The sequence below is a fragment of the Budorcas taxicolor genome, chromosome 21 (assembly GCF_023091745.1).
Source record: "Budorcas taxicolor isolate Tak-1 chromosome 21, Takin1.1, whole genome shotgun sequence".
Lineage (NCBI taxonomy): Eukaryota > Metazoa > Chordata > Mammalia > Artiodactyla > Bovidae > Budorcas > Budorcas taxicolor.
The window spans coordinates 29,205,359-29,227,844 of NC_068930.1; the positions used below are offsets into that span (position 1 = coordinate 29,205,359).

Consider the following 22,486-nt stretch of genomic DNA (forward strand, 5'->3'; position numbering starts at 1 on the left):
GTATTTTCTCACCCTTTTTGTCTATTTGGAATGAACACATAACCTGTGCAAAGTCTGACATGGTTAACTCACACTGATGGGCTCCCTGGCATCATGGTGGGGGTGGAAAGAGCACCGCAGTCCAAGTCCTCATCCCACTTGCTAGCTGTGTAGCCTTGGGCAAATTACCTAACCTCTCTGAGTCTATGTAATCTTGGGATAATACCTGCTTCAAAAGGTGGATGTAAAGATTAAAGGAGTTAACACAGATGAAAGTATTTAGTATCGTGTGAAAAGATATATATATATATATATATATGAAAAGATATATATATGTGAAAAGATACATATATATATATATATATATGTATATATATATATATATATGTATATGCCCATAGACTTCCCTGTTGGCTCAGTGGTAAACAATCTGCCTGCCAATGTAGCAGACGCAAGTTTGATCCCTGGGTCAGGAAGATGTCCTGGAGGAGGAAATGGTAACCCACTCCAATATTCTTGCCTGGGAAACCCCAGGGACAGAGGAGCCCAGTGGGCTACAGTCCATGGGTTGCAAAGAGTCAGGCAAGACTTAGTGACTGAACAGCAACACATATATGCCATGGAACAGCAATGCGATTACAATCATTATTTTTTTAGCAATACTATTAGTAGAATCTCACTCCAGAAACCTTTAGCTTCATCTTGGAGAAATCTCTGGAGAGCAATCCATTCTTAGGACAAAGTACGAGTCCTTATGCATTGAGGAGCAAATGATTGATTTTAAAACTCAAGGCTTATTTCTGGAACTTGGCTGTCTGTGAGTTCTGCTTCTGTGTGATATCCTGGCAGTCTCTCTCTGCTGGTGGGTGACCCTGAGACTTACTGGGTCTCCTGGGAAATTGGGGAGTTTGGGGTTCAGGCTGCACTTTACATGTGGGAGCAGGGGGCTCGAGGAGACAGCTGGAGACACAAGGAGCTTCTTTGAGCTCATGCCTCACCTCTGGGTTCCTCAGAGCCCCCCCTGCCATCCCTCATGTGTGGGGAGGTGCTTTACGGGAACCAGAGACCCAGATGGCCCCCTGAGAGCCCTCCTGGATCTTGAGTCTGAGACTTGGGCCCAGCATCATCACACCTCCCAGAGACTCTACCCTTAAATGAAAAACAGGAAGGACCTGGCCCCGTTGCAAGGTGTCACATGATTAAAGAGCCAACACAGAGCCTGACGTGTAGCAGCAGCTCAAGAAACACCTTCTGGGTCTTCCCTGGTGTCCAGTTGGTTAGGACTTCACCGTCCAGTGCAGGGGGTGCTGGTTTGATCCTTGGTCAGAGAGCTAAGCTGCCACATGCCTCAGGGCCAGAAAGCCAAAACATAGAAGAAATATTGCAACAAATTTAATGAGGGAATGAGCGAGAGTCACTCAGTCGTGTCTGACTCTTTACGACCCCGTGGACTGCAACCTGGCAGGCTCCTCTGTCCATGGAATTCTCTCCAGGCGAGAATACTGGAGTGGGTAGCCATTCCCTTCTCCAGGGGATCTTCCTGACCCAGGGATTGAACCCAGGTCTCTTGCATTGCAGGAGGATTCTTTACCGTCTTGAGTCACCAGGGAAACTAGGAACTTCCATAAATGAAGCCAAAAGACAGGCCTTCCTGCCCACCTGGGCGCGGTGGGTTACACAGCCTTGTCTGAGGTCGGTAGAGGGACTCCAAGAGGAACAGCAGGATTTCCCAGCCAGCGCTGCAGCCCCCAGAGTCGCCCCTGGCCTGGGAAGTGCAGCCAGGTTCCTGCACTGAGGAGTCCCTCATAAAACACAAGGCGTGACATCCACTGGTCTCCCTTAGCCTCACCTGCCGCCCTCCCCGACCTGCATCTCACACAACATCTGGAATCTATTTGCAGTTCTGGGCTGGTGAGCCGTACCTGAGGAGTTTTTGCTTTTGACTGATTTTGGTGTTGTTGGAGATTTGGTGGGGGATGTCTCAGTGTCACCATCGTCACTCTGGTTTTGATCATTGTCTGACTCTTCCCTCATGGAGACTTCTGAGCCTGGAAGGAAAGAAGGAAACAATTTGATATTTCTCAAATAATCACTGACTTTTTTAAAAAGATTTAATATTTTTGGCCTCACCATGTGGCACTCGAGGTCCTAGTTTCCCAACCAGGGATCAAAACCAGGTCCTCTGCATTGGAAGCACAGAGTCTTAATCCCTGGACCTCTAGGGAAGTCCCTAGTCATTTTTTCCAGCTAAAATCCATGCTTTATTCAGATTTCCTTAGTTTCTACCCAATGTCCCCTTTGTATTCTAGGATTCCACCTCAGAAACCAAATGACGTTTACTTGCCGTGTTTCCTGGCTAGGACTCTGCCCTTTGCTCCTGCAGGATGGCCTCTGGGGCTCTGTGGTAGGCTGTCACTTTGGTAACTGACTTTCAGCCGTGTGCATCCCGTTTACTGCACATGCCACAGTAAATGTCACCTGGTATGAAGGTCCTGGGGGCTTCACCCCTTCCCAGCCATGCCCTCTGTTGGAGGTTCCCCTGCCTTCCCAGCTTCTCAACTCAGAGGAAAGAAATTCCAGCCATCGTAAGTTTTTTTCCCAGGCCTGCTCCTTGAAGGCTGGGGCTTCTGTCCAGCCCAGGGTTGAGTACGTGCGCGTGTACGCATATGCAGGCATATGTATGCTAACCACTGCAAGGCTGGTGTCACCCAGGATGTGGGCTGACCTAACTCCAGACAGAGCCAGACAACCCTCCAAAGGGACACCGTCTTGGGATGGTCGGGTTTCTGAGAGCAGGGAGGGCCCAGCCTGGCCGCCATCACCTGTAGCTGTCGTCTCCACACCCAGCGTCGCAGGTGTGCTGCGCTTCACGCTGTTCCCTGAACACATGACACCCCTCCTCACCCCTTAGTCTCGCCCACTCCATTCCGCTGGTCTAGAATGTTCTCCCTTCCTCTAGACACATCTAGGTCTGACAGGCCCTCCAGGAGGCCTTCTCTGACTCTCCCCAGGGTCTCTTGAGCATCCCTCCAACACAACACGTATCAGGAGTCCTGTTTCCGTGTCTAGCCCTGCTCCTCAGCCACACTGTGAATCCTGGGGTCGGGAGCCAGGTCTGCTGCCCTCTTTTCTCGCAGGCCCTGACCGAGGCCCGGCCCAGGGCATGTCTGCTGCAGAGGTGGACAGACACAAGGATGCAGGAGGGAGCGGTTACCAGGCCGATGGGACACCTGACGATGGGGGGGATAGTCAGCCACCTTCCTCGGTGTCTCTGTCTGCCTCTCCCCAACCCAGCTTCTGCATGACCACCGTAATCTGGATGGACCCCCCCTCAGCCTGCCCCTCCTGCCCCGAGGGAGCCTGGCGGGGCTAGCCAGCCTCCGTGGCCGTTGAGCCTGGGGGCATCCACTCACTCTGCTTGCTGAGGGCAGAGGGCTCTTCGGACTTCTCGGTGGCAGTGTCAGCCTCATCTGGGATCTTGTTGGCAAAGCTGCTGGACACGTAGAGCTTGCTGGTGTCCAGTGTGGCTTTGCCGAAGGGCGACATGGCTGAGTACATGCTGGTGTAGCCGTTGGAGCTGCAGCTGAGCGCGGCCAGGTCAAGGGCCTTGCCACCCGTGATGATGGGGATGTTCAGGGAGAGCTTCCGCCGGCGGCTGGGCGATGACGTCTTGGTGATGGACAGGGGTGGCGGCGAGGAGAACTTGCGGGTGGCACGCGGGGACTTGGGGGGGTCCCCGTACAGGAGCTTGTTGTTCTGGCCGCTGGCAAACAAGAGCTCCAGTGACCTGCGGGGGTGGGGTGGGGTGGGGGATGAAAACAGACGGTCAGCTCAGTGGAGCCTGACTGCCTGCCCAGGCCGCAGAAGTCCTCTGTCTCTGGTGGGGCTCAACAGGGCAGTGGTGGCTCCTTCATCTTCATGATCCTTGATTCTGGGTGGGTCCTCTGAGCAGGCAGGTCTGAGAGGAGGCCATGCCAGAGGGGCCATGTGGTTCAATGGCCAGCAGCCAGGTTTCTATAGGCCCAAGTGTCCTGCTCTGGGGGTGGGGCATGGGCTTTGGTGGGGCAGACGGTCTGCCTGAAGCTCCCTCTTCACCTCCCTCTGGTCAGCAGCAGCAGCTGACCTGACATCCTGTGGATCCCCCTGACCTGCAGGCTTCTAAGAAAGTTCCCTTCGTCCCCCGCAGGGGCCTGGTGTCACCTACACGCTCTGAACTCACCCAGGTCCACACAGTTTATGGACAAGGAAGCTGGGGCTCAGAGATAAGAAATGACTCCTCTGATGTCTCCTGACTCTAAACCCACTGTCCTTTCCATCCACTTGGGTGCTTGCCCTCCAAAGGCGGAACCACCCCAAGTGTGCAAAAAGGGGCTACAGCCTCTCTTTACAGCAAGATGCTGTAGGTCTAAGCAGAAAAGGGATAAGATTCTGCCTTTCTCGGACTTTCCTCCCACCTTCCCCCCTTCTTTCCTTGAGTCCACCCTTTGTTTTTTTTCCTTTCTTCAGTGGGGAAGGTGGGGAGAAGGGAGGGCCCTAGGGTTCAAGGAGGTGGCCAAGGGGCGAGGTTAGGGAGGATTCAACATGGTGACCCCCAAACTCTACCCCACCTCTGGAGCTCAGAGGGCAGGAGGAGAAAGCTGGGGCCGAGCAGCAGCGTCAGGCAAGCCAGCCCTCTCCCATGTCTTTGCAGAGGGCAGGCTCGTTCCTGGGACAGTGCTCATATCTGCCCCTCAGGTTCCAGCCTGAGGCTGAGCTCAGTTTCCCCCCGGGGCCCAGGAGGTCTGTGGATCAGCCTGAGGTGGGGGGGTCAGGTGGGGGGTGCGGAGGGAGCCTGCCCACCTGGCGGGGATGGCACTGATGGGCTTTCTGTAGATGGTGATGAGCTTGTCCAGGACCACAACGGCGGTGGTAAAGACCCGGTAAGAGTGTAGGAAGGTGTTGAGGAAGTCGATGCTCAGGAAGCGCAGGTCGGTCAGTCGCTCCAGTAGCCGCTCCACGCTGGCATACCGGATCTGCAGCACTTTGCAGGAGTTCATGGTTTTGCTGAAGCGAATGTCCACGTCGTCGCAATACAAGGAAGCGTCGGACCTGAGGAGGGAGGAGAGAGGAGGGACTTAGGTCTGAAGGTGCCTGAGTCAATGGCTGTCTCCCCAGCCAGGCCACGTGCTCCCTGAGGGCTGGGCCACAGCCCATCCATCACTGTCTCCCCAACACACCAGTAATCAAGGATGCAGTGGCTTATGATGAGAACAAGGAAAGCTTTGGCAGACTGAAGTTGTGAAAGAATGGGCTACAACTTCTTTTTCCCAATCATGCCTGACGACCTGACATTATAAAACTCCTAGAAGCACTAGATAAAATACAACAAACTTAAAAATAATATACTGCTTGCACTTTCCTGGTGGTCCAGTGGTTAAGGATCTGCGTGCCAATGCAGGGGACACAGGTTTGATCCCTGGTCCAGGAAGGTCCTCCATGCCATGGGGCAACTGAGCCTGTGCGCCACAACTGCTGACCCCATGAGTACCTAGAGTCTGTGCTTTGCAACAAGAGAAGCCATCACAATGAGATGCTTGCACACCCCAACTAGAGAGTAGCCCCTGCTCACTGCAACTAGAAAAAGCCGGAGTGCAGCAGTGAAGGCCCAGTGTAGCCAAAATGAAATATAAATAAATAAATTAATTAATGAATAATGTGGTGCCAAGTTCAAAAGCTATGAAGAAAATCTGTTCACAAAGCAGATTTGGACACGAATATTCAGAGCAACATTACTCATAATTGTGGAAAAGTGGAAACAACCCAAATGTCCATCAACTGATGAAAGGATGCACAGAATGTGGTTTGTCCATACAATGGAATATTATTCAGCCATAAAAAGGAATGAAATGCTGCTCTACACTGCAACATGGATGACTTCTGAAAACATGCCAGGTGAAAGAACCCTGTCACAAAAGTCCACATGTTGCAAGACTTCATTTCTATGAGCTGTCCAGAATGGCCAAATCTACAGACACAGAAAGTAGGTTAGTGGTTGCTAGGGGATAGAAACGGGGGGAACTGGAATGACTACGAATACCCATGGGGTTTCTTTTGGGGATGATGGGAATATTCTGGAATTAGCGGTGACAGCAGCATGACACTGTGAATACACTGAAACCCACTGGGGTGGGGAGAACTCCTCATAAAGTCATCCAGATGCTTAGAACACCTGGTGTACACCACACCGCCTTGGCTAGCCCCCAGCTGCTGGCACGCTCGCTCCATCAGGCCTGCCGTGGAAACTGGGTATGTGGGGGGCCCTTTCACACACTTGCTCCACAATGGTCTGCAGCTCCCCAGAGTGTATACTTCAAGAGGCAAAGAGGCAGTGGGTCCCCGATGCTTGCTTTGGGCAGGACAATGTCCCCGGGGTGGGTCAGGCGGACAGAGCAGGTTGGGGATTCAGAGATTCAGATGGAGGTGAGAGGGCCAGCAGGCCACCCGTGGTGGGGCAAGCCATGTGGGGGTCAGGTGAGCAGATGCTGGAGGAGAAGCAGGCCTGGTGCAGGTTAGGGCTGCACTGCCCAGCGGGGCTCAGGAAGCTGAGTTCAGCAGGAGGACACCCCCTCGTCCCTCCTCCCTGGGGTGCTCAAACCAAAGAAAAATAGCTATTTAAAAAATAGGGAACTTGATGCATGGCAGAAGCCAACATAATATTGTGAAGCAATTTTCCTTCAATTAAAAAATAAAGAAGTTTGGGGAAAAAATTAAAATGACAAAAAAAAAAAGGACTTCCTTGGTGGTCCTGTGGCTAAGACTCTTCACTTCCAATGCAGGGGGCCTGGGTTCAATCCCTAGTCAGGGAACTAGATTCCACATGCCACAACTAAGACCCGGTGCAGCCAAATAAAAAAAAAATAATTAAAGAAAAAAGCCATCTCATAAAAAAACAAAAAAAGAATGCATAAAGTGTCATTCCTGATATTCTATTTTAAACAGCCTAATTGAATGTTAGAGTTGAACTATAAAGAAGGCTGAGCGCCAAAGAATTGATGTTTTTGAATTGTGGTGCTAGAGAAGACTCTTGAGAGTCCCTTGGACTGCAAGGAGATCAACCTTACATATTCATTGGAAGGACTGATGCTGAAGCTGCAATACTTTGGCAAGGTGATGTGAAGAACCGACTCATTAGAAAAGACCCTGATGCTGGGAAGGATTGGAGGCAGGAGGAGAAGAGGGTGACAGAGGATCAGATAGTTGGATGGCATTACCGACACGAGTTTGAGCAAACCTGGGGAGATGGTGAAGGACAGGGAAGCTTGTTGTGCTGCGGTCCATAAAGGTTGCAAAGAGTTGGACGACTGAACAACAATACAAAAATACACATTTTCAAGACAAAAACAACTACAAAAACTAGACCAAAGCCATCAACCAAATAGACGTAAACTCAAAACAAACACACGCCTAGAGCACCCCAGAGGTGCCACTCAGCATCTCCCGAGCCCCCTGAGGTCACTGTGTGACCTTCGGTCTCTGGAGCTCGGCCCAGATCACGTGAGGCTCGGGCACTTACTTGATCATCTGTGGCACTGTGACCTTGGAGTTCTCCTCAAAGGCGTTCATCATCAGCCCGTTGCACCGGATGTTATCCACACACTGGAGTCAGAGAGAGGGCTCTCAGTCAGAGCCTCAGTCTCCATGCTGAGACCCAGGCCTGGCAGGGGCTCTGCTCAGTGAGGGTTCATATGCCCCCACCTGACACAGGGTCGAAGGGCACCATCCAGGCAAGGGCAGGGTCAACACAGAGCATCCTGTGGATTCTGGCCAGAAGTCAAGTCCCCAGCTCAGTGACTTTTGGGGACTTTACTTGACCTACTTGGGCCTCAGTCTCCCTATCTACAAAATGGGGATAATGATTCCTATACCCACTTCCCCGGGGTGTTTGTGAAAGTGAAAGTGTCTCAGTCTGGCCATTCTCGGGGTGACCTCTGAGGTCCAACATCAAGGATAGGATCAGATCACAGTGATCTGGGTTCTCTCTCCCTGAAGGCCAGCTCCGTGGGGCCTCCAGCCTCCTCTGTCCTCTGCCCACCGCAGGGCTCTTGTGTAGGTTCCAGGCCTTGTACCAGAGATGTGAATGTAGTAAATGCAGGGAACCAACAGGGAGCCCAGGAACCTGGGGTTCTCAAACCTGCCCTATGGATGTTCTGGATGCAAGGGGCTCCCACACTGACAGGAGGCCTAGAGGCCTAGGGGGAGTAGACAGCTAGCAGGGCTCAGCCTTGGATGGGGCTGTCCCTGTTGATACCTGCGTCTTTCCCATTAGGACCCTGCAGCTGCCCCTTCCTCCAAACAGCGCAGGCACGAAGGAAGGGACCACCTGCCCTCAGGCAGAGGTGATACCGCTCACCTGGCTGATGTCACTAGTCCACGCCGCCTTCTCCTGTCTGGACGAGGCCACGAGGATGACCGTGAAGGGTGGTGAATCCTTTGGCTCCACCCCGATCTTGAAATCCAAGTGGTCTACATCTTGGCTGGACCCTTTGGCTTCCAGTTGCAAAACACAGAGTTAGCAGGATGAGTGCGGGCCTTTTTTGAGTTGGAAAACAACTGCATGATGCCTGCCTCACCTGGTGGTGAAGGCATGGCATCGCTAGGGCATCGGGCTCTTGCTAGCTTCAGAACTATATTTTTGTCTTTTCTGGATTCATGCCTTGGTATCTTTTTATTTTTTCCCAAACTTCAAGCTTTTTATTTTGTATTGGAGTATAGCCGATGAACAACAGGTGACTAGCAAAGGGACTCAGCCATCCATATACATATATCCATTTTCCCCCAAACTCCCCTCCCATCCAGGCTGCCACATAACATTGAGCAGAGTTCCCTGTGCTATACAGGAAGTCCTTGTTGATTATTCATTTAAATATAACAGTGTGTACATGACCTTCCCAAAGTCCCTAACAATCCTGTTCCTCCCAGAGACCGTAAGTTCATATTCTAAGTCAGAACTCTTTTTTTCTTTTTTAAGGTGAGGAATCCCCATTTCAAAGATGGTAGGACTGAGACCTAGAGTACAGAGTAGCTTCCAGCCACACAGGGACAGCTCTGATTCCGTGTTGGAATAGCTTTTAGGATTCCCCAGTTGACTCTGCTCTCCTAACCCCAGTGAGGGGCTGAGGTCCCCAGGGAGGACTTTCGTAAGACAACCCCACCCCACTTCTGGGCAGGGGTTAAGCCAGGCCCTTCTGCTCTGCATCCTGGGCTTCCCTTGTGGCTCAGCTGGAAAAGAATCTGTCTGCAAAGCGGGAGACCTGGGTTCCATCCCTGGTTTAGCAAGATCCCCTGGAGAAGGGAAAGGCTACCCACTCCAGTATTCTGGCCTGGAGAATTCCATGAACTGTATAGTCCATGGGGTCGCAAAGAGTCGGACACGACTGAGTGACTTTCACTTCACTTCACTTCCTGCTCTGCCAAGGTGATCCAGAGGCCATGTGCAGAACCTTAGATCTTGAGCTGTTAGGGACTGGGCTGGACATTTATCTCAGCTGACAGGTTCGCAAAGCCAAAGTAAATCCTGGGTATTTTTATTTCTGCTCTTAATCTGTAGGGCTCCTTGAACTCTCTTTATTTGGAAAGACTAAGATCACAGTTCAGGGACTCCTTCCAATGCCTCTGCATTCACTGGCCTGAGTGTTACGGAGGGCCTGCTACAGCTCTGGGCTCTGCTTGCCATTCCATGTGGTGACCCGGGGATGTGATGGGTTCAGCTGCTCAGAAGTGGGGTGTCTGCATGTCAAGTTCTTGGGGCTGTGTCTCTACCTTTCCTGGACTTGGAGGGAAAAGGGCTTGGGGACTGATGTTTCCACTCGGGTCTGGACTGGCTGTGGCCAAGACTGAAGACGATCATGCTGGTAAGAGCCTCGGGTGAACTGCTATAGGTTTATTCTTGCCTTGCGGGGGCTGCTTGGCTCTGCCCTGGGTGGAGGGTCATGAAGGGTGCAGAGATCAGCTCCCTGGGGCTGACCACGGCATGCGTGTGTGTATGTGTGTGTGGATGAGGCTCCCAGCTCCCAGCAAACGCTGAGCCTAAGACCAAGCCAGGACTAGAATCTGAGGTCCTCAGACACAGCCCGGTCCACGGAGCCCCGATCTGGAGAAGGGCAGAGATGGCCCATCCAGCTGGTGTACCCCCAGGGCAGGGATCCGGAGCCTCGCTGGGGAGTCACGAAGCAGGGAGACGAGGAGCAACTTGGGTCCAATCGAGAGAGAGCAGTGACCCCACCCCTTAACCCTTTATAACAGGCCCACCCCCCAATTCTGATTCCCTGGGAGACAGAAATCCACAGACAGCCCCATGCCAAGGCTTTCCAGGCACTTGGGGCCCCCCTACCTGGCCCTTCTGGTGTGCTGAGGTCCCTCTCACATGCTCCCTTCTCCCTGAGTCTTGTTTCCCATCCTGGGTCCTGGTCCCTCCAGCCTCACTGCAGGGGATGGTCCCCTACGCTCCCTCTGGTGGGAGCACGTGTGTCCCTGAACACCCCACCTGTTTGCACTGGAGAACAGGGCTGGGCCTGGCACCTCCCTGGCATCTTCTGGCTGTCCAACGAGCAACGGTGCATGCAGCATATGGATGCATTAATGAGGGGTGCTCTCTGACACGTGGGACCCCCAAACCCAAGGGCACCAAGTCCAGGGGCCCAAGGAGCTTGGAAGGAACCAGGAAGGGGGTGGAGGTGGTCACCCACTGGGCCAGGGAGCTCCTTGTCTAAAGACCCAGACTAGCCTCTCCAGATCCAGGACAATGGCCCCTGAACTTCGGCACCCTCCTCTCCTCCCACAGCCTGGGCTCTACCTCTCAGGGTGAGAGTGTGTGATCTGTGTGTGGACACACTGGCCTGCAGGCAGCCTCACACTCACCTTCTTCCTCCGTGCTCTCCGGCTCCTCCAGCAAGGTGCAGTCAATGAGGGATATGACTCCGTTCTGAAAAGAGCAGGGCCACCTTGAATTGGCGGGGGAGATGCTCTAGGTTCAGAGTTCCAGAATGTCAGTGTGAGGAGGGACTCTAAAAGCGACAGACACGTGACACGTGTATGTGCACATCATAACCAAGTGGGTATTCTGGTTTTAAAGTTGAAGAATTTCATCTTCATGTAAGGAGCCCAGGGACTTCTCTGGTGGTCCAGTGGTTAAGACTTCACCTTCCAATGCAGAGGGTATGGGTTAGTCCCTGGTCGGAGAGCTAAGATCCCACATGTCTCTTGGCCAAAAAACCAAAACACAGGTGGCGCTAATGGTAAAGAACCCGCCTGCCAATGCAGGAGTCGTAAGAGACACAGGTTCAAACCCTGGGTTGGGAAGATCCCTTGGAGAAGGAAATGGCAACCCACTCCAGTGGTCTTGCCTGGAGAATCCCCACGAACAGAGGAACCTGGCAGGCTACAGTTCATGGGGTCATAAACAGTTGGACATAACTGAAGTGACTTAGTACATGACAGAAGCAATACTGTAACAAATTCAGTAAAGATTTTAAAAATGGTCCACATAATAAAAAATCTTAAAAGAAAGTTAAATGTTAAAAAGAAGCCCAATGAAGTAGCTCAATTGGGATTGGCTCAGAGATGCCTTCCCTGAAGAAGGGTAAAGGTTGGGCTGGGGATGGAGAGCTTGCATGTTCGCTACTTGTCTCACAGCAGCTCCGAGGCATGACCTGGTAGTCCCAAGTCTGCAGAAGTTTGAAATCCTTCATCCTAGGCTAATAAATGTCCATCTAGTCAAAACTATGGTTTTTCCAATAGTCATGCAGGGATGTGAGAGTTGGACATAAAGAAGGCTGAGCGCCCAAAGAACTGATGCTTTCAAACTGTGGTGCTGGAGAAGACTCTTGAAAGTCCCTTGGACAGCAAGGAGATCAAACAAGTTAATCCTAAAGGAAATCAACTCTGACTATTCATTGGAAGGACAGATACTGAAGCTGAAGTTCCAATATTTTGGCCACCTGATGCGAAGAGCCAACTCATCGGAAAAGACCACGATGTTGGGAAGGACTGAGGGCAGGAGGAGAAGGGGGCAACAGAGGATGAGATGGTTGGATGGCATCACCAACCCAATGGACAGGAGTTTGAGCAAACTCCAGGAGATAGTGAAAGACAGGGAAGCCTGGTATGCTGCAGTCCATGGGGTTACAAAGAATTAGACATGACTTAGTGACTGAGTATGCACGCAAACTGGGGCTTAGTAAGGTCACCCACGGGTAAGGAGCAGGCCTAGAATTTGAGTAGTGCTCAGATTCCACCTTTACCAGTATGCTAAGAGACTTTTAAAACTCAAACAAATAAATAAACAACCCCTCAAACCAAAATAAGATAAAATGAACAAACACAAAGGCATGTGCTTTCATACTGAAAAGCTGCCTTCAAGTCTCCGGTCCAAACCACCCCTACTGACTCCCACCTGCTGGAGGAACCATTCCTCCAGTCTGGACAGAGATCTTCCTAAAAGAAATTCCAGACCTAATAAATAATGAATGCTTTCCTCGACACACAATTTGGTTGAAACTGGAGTATTCCATGTTTGTAAATTAATTTCCCCCCATGCAGCCGACCAACTAATTTGTCGACATGTTAACATAAGCAGTAGGTTCCCTGAAGCCATTGCTTGATCTATTAGCACTGCAGGAGGCTACGGGCCAGGCGTCCAGGGTCTGGAAGAATGGTTTCCCTGATGTTCTACTTTAATTAAGGGCTCCTTCTGGCCCTCTCCAGGCCACAGCGTGTTCAGACTTGAAATCTGCTGAAGCGAGCCTTCATGGGGATGAACACAGTTTGGGGAGGCTGTCGCTACAGAGGCAGGGGCATCACAGCTCCCAGAGCAGGTCTGTGGGCACCTCCCTGCATCTGTGCATGCCTCTGGTGAGGACAGCCACCCTTATTTCAAAGCAGATGAGGAAGTGAGGTATGGACTGGCACGGGAAGTGTCTGGGCTCACACAGTGTAAGAGACAGAAGTGGGATCAAATTCTGAGCTCTCAGCAGTGGGATAGCCATGTGCTGTGTTGGGGAGTGGTAGCTTCTGCCTGGGGTGCTGGTGGGGGGCGGTGAGTGCCCAAAGGCGTTAGGAACGGCTGTCTGAACTCCTTTTTGGTTGGAAATGAGAAAAAGGCTCTGGGTGCTGCTCTGCCTCAGCCAGATGTGACCATCCTCCACTGGCCCCTCACATACACACATGGGACTTTTAAGGGCTTATCTGGGGACTGTCCTGGTAGTCCAGTGGTAAAGAATCCTGCCTGCCAAGGCAGGAGACACGGGTTCAATCCCCGGTCCAGGAAGATCGTATGTGCTTCGGAGCAATAAAGCCCGTGCACCAAAGCTACTAAGCCTGTGCTCTAGACCCCAGAAGTCACAACTGCTGAGCCTGTATGCTGCAGTTACTGAAGCCTGTGGGCCCTGGAGTCTGTGCTCTGCAGCAGGAGAAACCCAGGCACTGCAACCAGAGAGCAGCCCCGACTTACCAAAACTAGAGAAAAGCCCATTCTCAACAAAGAAGACCCAGCACAGTCAAAAATACATAAATTAAAAATAAAGAAATAAAAATTTAAGAAAGAGCTTCTCTGAACCCCCTGGCTCCGCTGTCCCAGCTCCCAGCTGTGGGGGAGCCTTTGGGCATCTTCGAACTCACTTTCCCATTTCCCATGACTTCTCCAGTAGAAAACCCATGAATGGTTCGCTCATTCCAAGCTTCCAGCTGGACCAGTCAGCGTGTGTGTGCGCACACTCGAGCGTCTCTGACACCCCTGCCCACTGTCTGGGCCCTGGTCAGGGTCGGTCAGGGCCCCCCGGTCAGTGCAGTGTCCGATCTCCAGCCCCGGCAGCTCCCCAGCGCTGGGCATCCCTACCTTGGTCAGGTGAAGCTTTCCGCCAGAGCCTCTGGTGCAGATGATCAGGTGCTTAGAAAACAGGAAGCACTGCCTCTCGCCCTCCTTCTTCAGGGACAGGGACCCCAGGCGCCCCCTGGTGATCTTGCCCTTCTCAGACATGGGCACCTGGATGAGGGACCCTGCGGACGGAGGAGAGACCCAGAGTCCATCTCCCAGGACGAACTGTGCCTCTGAGCCAGCTTTGAAGCTGCACATGGGTGGCGATGCCAGTGGCCACGGCAGTGGGACAAGGTGACCCTGGCTCCGGGTAGCAGACAGGTGACTCAGACACCCCCTCCAGCCCCTCCTCGGGGCCACATGGTGGGGTTCGGGGGGGCAGGGGATGACGAAAGAAGCTCCATGCCAGAACTTTGACCCACCCAGCCAGGGCCAGGGCCTTAGAAAGAAAAGGAACCCTGAAGGACATGGCCCCTAGGATGAGAATGCAGTGCTAGGCTGGGGCCTGGGGGTGGCAGGAGACTGAGGAAGTGGGGAGCTGGCTGTGGCCTAGAGAGACTGATAAGACTAAGTCCCTGCTGCCGCATGCAGCCACTGCAGATGTGACCAACTGATCACAGCGTCTTCTGCTGCAGAGTCCAGTCCCACCTCCTCCGGAAGCCCTCCCGGACTCTCCCTAGTCCCGCTCTGGGCCACCACTCTGCCTCCTGCCCACATTCATCACTGCAAGGACCCCCTTCCCTGTATCCTCAGCCCCTTTCCTTTGCACATTCAGCTCTGGAGGGAGGGGCAGGTTCTACTCTCTGGGCATCCCTGGAGACCTGAGTTGGACTGGCATGAATAGGGCCAGCATCCACGGGGGTGGTGAGACAGAATAAATGAGAAAGGGCTTGCTAGGCTCCCCGTCTGGTCTCCAGGTCCAGCCCAGCCCCTCAATTTGGGCACAGCACAGCTCAGGGGAGTGGGTCACAGGCTAGGCTGGCTCTGGGCTCAGCAGGTCCCAGGGTGGACCCAGGGGCTCAGAACAAACACCCAGTAGAGGGGGTTCAGGCCAAGGGCAGCGGGGACCAGTGACAGCTGCTCAGGCCAGCCTTTCATGTAGTCAGAGACCTCCAGGACTAGATGGAAGGAAGGAAGGAAGGAAGGAAGGAAGGCTGAGGTCCATCCTGAGGCATCACCTCTGGGCATGAGAGCAGACACTGAATTTCCCACACGCTGTCGAATCTGAACCAGCTGACCTTAAAGGCATTGTGGCTCTAACATCCCTAAGTTGGAAGTCAGTCCCTTGGGCCCCAGAGAGCTTCACCCCTCCTTCTCACTAGGGCTGAGCCTCTCAACAGTGTTCCCAAGGTTAGCTGAAGCCCAAGAGTGAGGGGACCACACCCAGAACCACTGTGATCACGGCCTCCCCAAGAGGCCGAGGAGGCCAAGCACAGGACAGAGGGACTGACCCTCGCCGATGCCACCTCGACACTGCAACTGCTTGTGACTCACGGGGCCAGTCAGAGCCTGGCCTCATCCTCCAGCCGGTATTCTCTCCCTCAAAGGACATGTCGGTGTTTACGATGGTATACAGTAGACAAACCAAGGCCATCTGGGAAAAACTGTGTTTACACCTGGAGACAAGGAAACTGTGAAAACTGACAATATCAGCATCTATATGTATAGACACCGCCGTCTACATATAGCTGTCGCATTTCCCCCGGCAGGCCCAGAAAACGCCGCAGTCATGCCGGCAGGCTTTAGCACGTGGCAGCCGAGCCAACTGGTGGTGTCCCCGAGTGTGGCCTGCCTCCCGCTGCCGGGGCCTACCTGGCCGGGGATGGGTGGGGGACGCAGGATGCAGAGGCCATACCTTGTCTCACAAAGGTCTGGCTGGTATCCAGGAGGATCTCGCAGCCTTCAATGATCATGCGTTCAATGGCCAGGTTTTTCCGGATGTTCTCGGTCTCACTGACTTCATCGTGCATTATCCTGTGAGGATGAACAGTCAGAGACCAGCGGCCCCCACCTCCCAGGGAGGATGCAATTCTGGGTCTCTGGCTGGACCTGGGAAGAGATTCTTGGGTAGAACTTGTGGTCACCAAAGGTGAGAGAGCCTACACACACGGAGAGCCCGCTGTGTGTGTGCACTTTACAGGGGCGGGCTCCTCTAACTCTCCGACAGCTCTGGGAGGCTGAGAAGATGGTCTGACCCACATGGAGAAGAGTCAGCAGAGCTCCTGCCTCGGGGAAATGTGCTTGTTTCTCCCCTCTGCACGTTCTTTTAAAAAGATTAATTAAAATTTGAAGTTGGAGTACGGTCGCTTTAGCGATATAATAATCTGAATCAGCTATTTGTCGTGGTTGTTCAGTCGCTCAGTTGTACGCGACTCTTTGAGATTCCATGGACTGCAGAACACCAGGCTTCCCTGTCCTCCTCTATCTCCCAGAGTCTGCTCAAACTCATGTTCATTGAGTCGATGATGCCATCCAACTGTCTCATCCTCTGTTGCCCCCTTCTTCTCCTGCCCTCAATCTTTTCAGCATCAGGGTCTTTTCCAATGAGTCATGCCAAATAGAAGGGGGAAATGTGGAAACAGTGACAGACTATTTTCTTGGGCTCCAAAATCACTGCAGACAGTGACTGCAGCCATGAAATGAAAAGACACTTGCTCCTTGTAAGGAAAGCTACGGCCAACCTAAACAGCATATGAAAAAGCAAAGACATCACTTTGCCGACAAAGGTCTGTATAGTCAAAGCCATGGTTTTTCCAGTAGTCATATTTGGATGAATCAGCTATACACATACATATATGTCCCTTCCCTCTAGATCCTCTCTCCCACTGCCCCAGCCCACACTCTAGATTATCACAGAGCGCTGAGCTGAGCTCCCTGTGCTATTCAGCAGCTTCCCACTAGCTATCTGATGTGCTAGTGTGTATATGCCAATGCTACTATCTCAATTTGTCACACCTCCTTCTCCCCTCTTGCACACTCTTTATATGGTGGTTTCCTTCATGTTTGGGTTCCAGAATGACTTATTTTTGGAGCACCTGGCAATCCAGTTGGCTCAAGGAAAGACTGACTGCAGTTTATTTCTATAGGCTCCAGCACGACTAGGAGGTTTAAGCAAGACAGTTTGCCCCTTCATCCAAGAACACTTGCAACTTTCTGTTCTGGTTCTGACTGCTGCAACACTGCTCCTCTCCACGAGGTGGTAGTACTTAACTGCTTTTTAAAAATAGCATTGGTGGGAAAAGGTAGGAGTGAGTTAACAACTTTGCTAAGACCCTCCATGTGTTTCCAGGAGTCTTAGGAAAGTAGTGAATATATATATATATGTATATATTTTGAAGGAGGTCTGGAAAAAGTACCTCACCTACTCTAAGGAAAGCACAAAGCCTCCTCTTTGTTTGTTGATGCCTGAAATTCCACAAGTAAAACTACTCAGAGAGCTGACGAGTATTCAGTGGTTAACAGAGTTCTCTCGTAGACATGATCCAATTCAAACCCCATAACAATGAGAGATGACATGGGTGGAGCTGGAGCTGTGAACAGGGAATCAGTGTGATTGATACTGAACGCATTACTCAACTCCTCGAATACTTAGCTTCCCATTTGTAACTGTTGGGGTGAGGACGGAAAATAATGCACTGCATGGGCTGACCTCATGCAAAGACAGGTGCTTGAATAAAAGGTGGTGACCACTGCCCTTATCAGGGCTGCAAAAATGTTATTGTGAAAAAAAGGTGATATATGATAAAAACTCGTCATTTTTGCCGGCTATTAGACTGGGGCATCGAGATGGGGTCTCTGCCTTAGAAACTTTGGTTTTCTACCCATCCCACCCCTACCTTCCCAGCAACGCCCTTCTCTTTCCAGGCCTTAGCCTTCTTCAGAAAAACACATGGGCATGGGCCAGGGAGGGACCTTTCAGGAAGTTCTGTGGATGGAAGTAGCCATCCTTCCTCCAGCCTCTAAAAGTACTTCACTTTTGGAAGCAGCCCAAGGCAATCAGAACCCTCTCTCTTGCAGAGGGTGGGGGATTGGCTGAAGAGGCTAGAGGTGCTCAAAGTGAGGGGGTGAACTCCCTGGCGGTCCCATGGCTGAAACTTCACAATCCAATGCAGGGGATGCAGGTTTGATCCCTGGTCAGGGAGCTAAGATCCCAGGTGCCGCCAGACTCGGCATAAAAAACCCAAACATAAAACAGAAGCAATAGTGTAACAAATTCAATAAAGACTTTAAAAAATGGTCCACATTAAAAAAAAAATCTTTGTTGTTTAGTTGACAAGTCGTGTCCGACTCTTTGGGACCCCGTGAACTGTAGCAAGCCAGCCTCCTGTGTCCATGAAATTCTCCAGGTAAGAATACTGCAGTCGGTTGCCATTTTCTCATCCAAGGGGTCTTCTGGACCCAGGGATCGAACTTGGGTCTCCTAAGTCTCTGGCCCTGGCAGGCGGGCTGTTTTACCCCTGAGCCACCTGGGGATAGCTGTTAGACATGTATAAATTGCAGCAGCTCAGGGTAAATGGCAGACTCAGGCTGCAGTCCGGAGAAGGCAATGGCACCCCACTCCAGTACTCCTGCCTGGGAAATCCCATGGACGGAAGAGCCTGGTAGCTTGCAGTCCATGGGGTCGCTAAGAGTCGGACACGACTGAGCGACTTCCCTTTCACTTTTCACTTTCATGCATTGGAGAAGGAAGTGGCAACCCACTCCAGTGTTCTTGCCTGGAGAATCCCAGGGACGGGGGAGCCTGGTGGGCTGCCGTCTATGGGGTCGCACAGAGTCGGACATGACTGAAGTGACTTAGCAGTAGCAGCAGCAGCAGGCTGCAGTCTGTGATGGGGGTGCCTAGGTTAGGGAAGATGGTGGACTCTGGGAAGGCGGCCTAGGGTTTCCAGGGCCTGTGGCTCCTGGGGGAACTGGAAGTGATGAGCTGGGTTATCCTGGAGCCTAGGAGTGAGGGGGTTCAGGAGAGGAAGTGGGACAATGGCCCCCAGAGATGAGGGGTGCAGGGCTCTGAGGCTGGCCAGGGAGAGGCTGGTTATCTTCTGGCTTCTAGTCAGGCTGCAGCTTTCCTCAGGCCCCAGGGAAGGTGGGAGGAGGATGAAAGGGCTGCTCTCACTTGGGAAAACCCTCTTCTGTGCTGCTCAGGCTGGGCTCAGGACCAGGTGCAGGTGAAGGGCAGGGGGACAAAGGAAGAGCAGTCAGTACACCCAGCACCAAGGGGGAGAGGGGACCGGGGTCTTGGGCCAAGTTCCCTAGCACCCATGTGCCTCCTGTATCCCTGCCTGCACTGGGCCAGGGCATCCCGCAGGGTCCAGGAAGTCACAGGGCGGGGGGTACACATCTTTTCCCCGGGGAAGAGTACACTGTACTGACTCCCTGGGGCCCGAGAGAACTGGGGTCCACACCCCACAACGGTTCTGTTAGTCTGCAGTCACGCCCTGCTTACACCTTCTCCCGAATTCTTCACTGTGGGGTCTGTGCCCTGCCCAGTCCAGACTGGTCCTCCCTCTGCCCAGCTGCCCAACAAGTTCCACTTGTTGAACTCGGGAAGCTGTTTAGGGCTCTGGGTGGTAGGCGGGGCTCCAGTGGGGCTGGTGGCTGAGCCCTACACCCTGCAGACCCATCCGTCTCTGACTATCAGGCCCCTCCTCACCTCTTGGCCTCCACTGGTGGATGCCCCGGGGCTCAGCCTTTGGTTCATACCTCATTCCTGCTTAAACACACTCCCTTGGTGATCTCATCAATCTTGTGACTTTTAAAAAAAATTTTGGCTGCACCACCTGGTATGCAGGATCTTAGTTCCTTGACTAGGGATCGAACCCACACCTCCTGCAGTGGAAGTGCAGAATCTTAATCTCTGGACCGCCAGGGAAGTCCCAGCTGGTGACTTTAAATACCATGTCTGAGCTGATGACCTGTTCCATCTCGCCTCCCTAAATTCCAGACTCAAGCACCGACTCTCCCTCCTTGTCATCTCCACTGCTGTCGTCCGTCTCAGGCCCAACACCCCACAAATAAAGCTCCCATGAAGCGAAGCAGACCCCTTCAACCCTGCCCCTCCAGAGGCTTCTACACCTTGCATCGTGGCAGTGCCATCCTTTAGGCTGCTCAGGCTCAGACTCCCTTTCGACTCCCATTTTCTCTCTCTGCCCTCTTACCTCATCCATCAGAAACTCTAGTGGGTTCCCTCTTCAGGAAACACTAGAGTCTGAAGCTCCTCCCCTCCATGCCGCCCCGCCCCCACAGATGGGGAATCCCTCCCCCACCGCCTGGGTGTGGCATCCCTCCTCCCTGGTCCCTCTGCTTCTGCCTGGGCAGAGACTGCACTCCAGGGACTGAGGGAGAGCAGGGGAGGCCCTGACTATGGGGCTTCGGCCTGTGACAATGACCCAACCATGGCCTGTCCACCCACGGACATTGCCTGCTGCTGAACAGAGCCTGGGATACATGAAGGCCCAACACTCGGGACCCCATGGAGCTCCTAAAGCCACAAGCATTGACACATCGACGCTGGAGAACCAAGGAAATGGGCAGAGAGTGTCTGCAAGTCCTGGAGATGGGCCCACTGACCGCCCAGGCCCTTGCTGGGCCCCACCTGTGCCAGGGACAGCAAGCCACCCATCCCATCTCGCCGGTGCCCACCTGGACTGGAGCTGTAAACCCCTCAGACTGCTCCTGGGGATTTTGCCTCCAGGTGGGACAGGCTGTGGGTCCCCACCCCTCGAAATCTTAAGCAGAAACGTGAGTTTTGGCCATTTGGGCTCAGTGAACTCCTGGTGGGGGCACCCTCAAGCCTGGGTCTGCCCTATGATATGGGGACCTGGGTTCCCTGGTGTGGGGACCCGCTGCAGGGTTTACCTGGACAGCTCCTCCAGTTTGGACTTGGCATAGTCCAGGCTGTTGCGTTCCACATGCTCATGAGGGGTGTGCGCCAGGAGCTCGTGCAGCGTCAGGATGTACCTGGGGATCTGCGGGGGGAGGGAGGCAAGGCAGGAAAGAGGTGGCGATGAAATGAGAGACGGGGAGAGACAGAGCCCCGGAGAGGGATGGGGGAGCAGAGACAGGGGTTCTCAGCACCAAGGACCTCCATTGCACTTCTGATCTCAGACTCTTCTGATCTCAGACTTGGAGCCAGGGTCTTGGGTGGGACGAGCCCCTCCACCCCCACCCTTGGCCTGCCCTGCAGGCCTGGCTCTCTGCGAGTTGCACCCCTCCTGATCCCACCGCCCAGCCACCCACGTGCGCATGCACCCTGGTAGGGCGGCAGGCAGGGTGGCGCACCTGGAACATGGGATAGGTGAGGAAGGTCTCCAGCGTTCTCTCCTCGCAATCGGGCTTGGCCTCGTAGTGCTTGAGCAGCTTGTCAAAGTCGCGGTTTTGCTTGCAGTGCGCCAGGATCTGCAGGCTGTACTGGTGGTTGCGCACGAACTCCTGGTAGATGTTGAGCATGGGCAGCAGGATGTCGAACAGGTCGGCTGCAAGGAGGTGGGGCTCAGCGGGCAGCGGGGGCACCCTCGGTGTGGGGTGAGGGGCTGACGCCCTCCCCCAGGCCCTCGGCCTCCCCAGCCCAGCCCGGGAGGTCCCAGAGAAAACCCCTGCCTTTGGAGCCGACCCTGGCCCCACCGCCCTCTCCTAGGAGAGACAGGCAGGGCTCAGGCACTGGGATCAATCACATCAGAACCACAGGGTTTAGAGCCCTATCTAGTCTGACACCTAGAGGGCCAGAGAAAGCAGGTGTGGAGGGTGCTGTGGGGTGCCCCCTGGGCACCTTTTAGGACACAGGTGCTTCTTCCCTGGTTGTCACTAGTCCCAGTGGCTGTCAGCTGGGTCCTCCCTGCGTGGGAACTGCTCTCCACTGTAGGAAGCTGCCCTGCACAAGCTGGGCCCATGACAGTACGGGAAGGCGGTATGAAGGCCAGCCCCTGCCTTGACTGGGGACCTCTCTGAGGGGCCACCTGGGTCCCAGAGCGCCTGTGGGGTTGCCCTTGGCCTCTGTTGTAATTACATCCCCCCAATGCCCTCCTTCCTCCAGGTGGCCTCCCTCCCAGAGTGTCGCATCTGTGACTGGGACCTGTCAGAGGCCACAGGGTGAGTCAGCAGCTGGCTTGGAACCAGGTTTCCCAACTCCCTTGTTCCAGGGCTTTCCACCCCATGACATGCTTTCCTGAGTCTCTGTCCCCTCACCTGTGGGTCCCCTGTCCCTGCCCTCTCAGCTCTGCAGCCCCTGCTGGCCCGTCAGTCTCAACCTCCTGGGTGTCTAGCATCATCCTTCCAGCTCTCGAAAGCCCAAACCTGCCCTTCAACACTTGATAGGATGGGATGGCACCTTTAAAACAGGGGTCCCCCAACCTCCGGGTCAGCACCTCCTATCAGATCAGTAGCAGTGTTAGATTAGAAATAAAGTGCACAATAAATGTACTGTGCTTAAAACATCTTGAAATCATTCCCCCAGTCCTGGTCTGTGGAAAAACTGTCTTCTATGAAATCAGTCCCTGGTACCCAAAAGGTTGGGGACCATTGCTCTAAAACATCAGCTTGCTGCTGCTGCTGCTAAGTTGCTTCAGTCGTGTCTGACTCTATACGACCCCAGAGACGGCAGCCCATCAGGTTCCCCCGTCCCTGGGATTCTCCAGGCAAGAACACTGAAGTGGGTTGCCATTT

The 22,486-nt window shown here is 53.4% G+C and overlaps 1 protein-coding gene across 1 annotated transcript in view; it reads right to left on the reverse strand.

The window, feature by feature from the left end:
• Positions 1-22,486, reverse strand: part of RASGRF1 (Ras protein specific guanine nucleotide releasing factor 1) — a 102,493-nt gene that overhangs the window by 30,310 nt on the left and 49,697 nt on the right. The window contains exons 7-16 of the mRNA XM_052659823.1: positions 21,107-21,300; positions 20,684-20,793; positions 15,684-15,802; positions 13,850-14,010; positions 10,876-10,939; positions 8,369-8,505; positions 7,532-7,614; positions 4,819-5,067; positions 3,393-3,766; positions 1,902-2,027 (exon numbers count right to left, since the gene is read on the reverse strand). Coding sequence (XP_052515783.1) covers positions 1,902-2,027; positions 3,393-3,766; positions 4,819-5,067; positions 7,532-7,614; positions 8,369-8,505; positions 10,876-10,939; positions 13,850-14,010; positions 15,684-15,802; positions 20,684-20,793; positions 21,107-21,300 — 1,617 coding nt within the window. The remainder of the gene's footprint in view (positions 1-1,901; positions 2,028-3,392; positions 3,767-4,818; positions 5,068-7,531; positions 7,615-8,368; positions 8,506-10,875; positions 10,940-13,849; positions 14,011-15,683; positions 15,803-20,683; positions 20,794-21,106; positions 21,301-22,486) is intronic.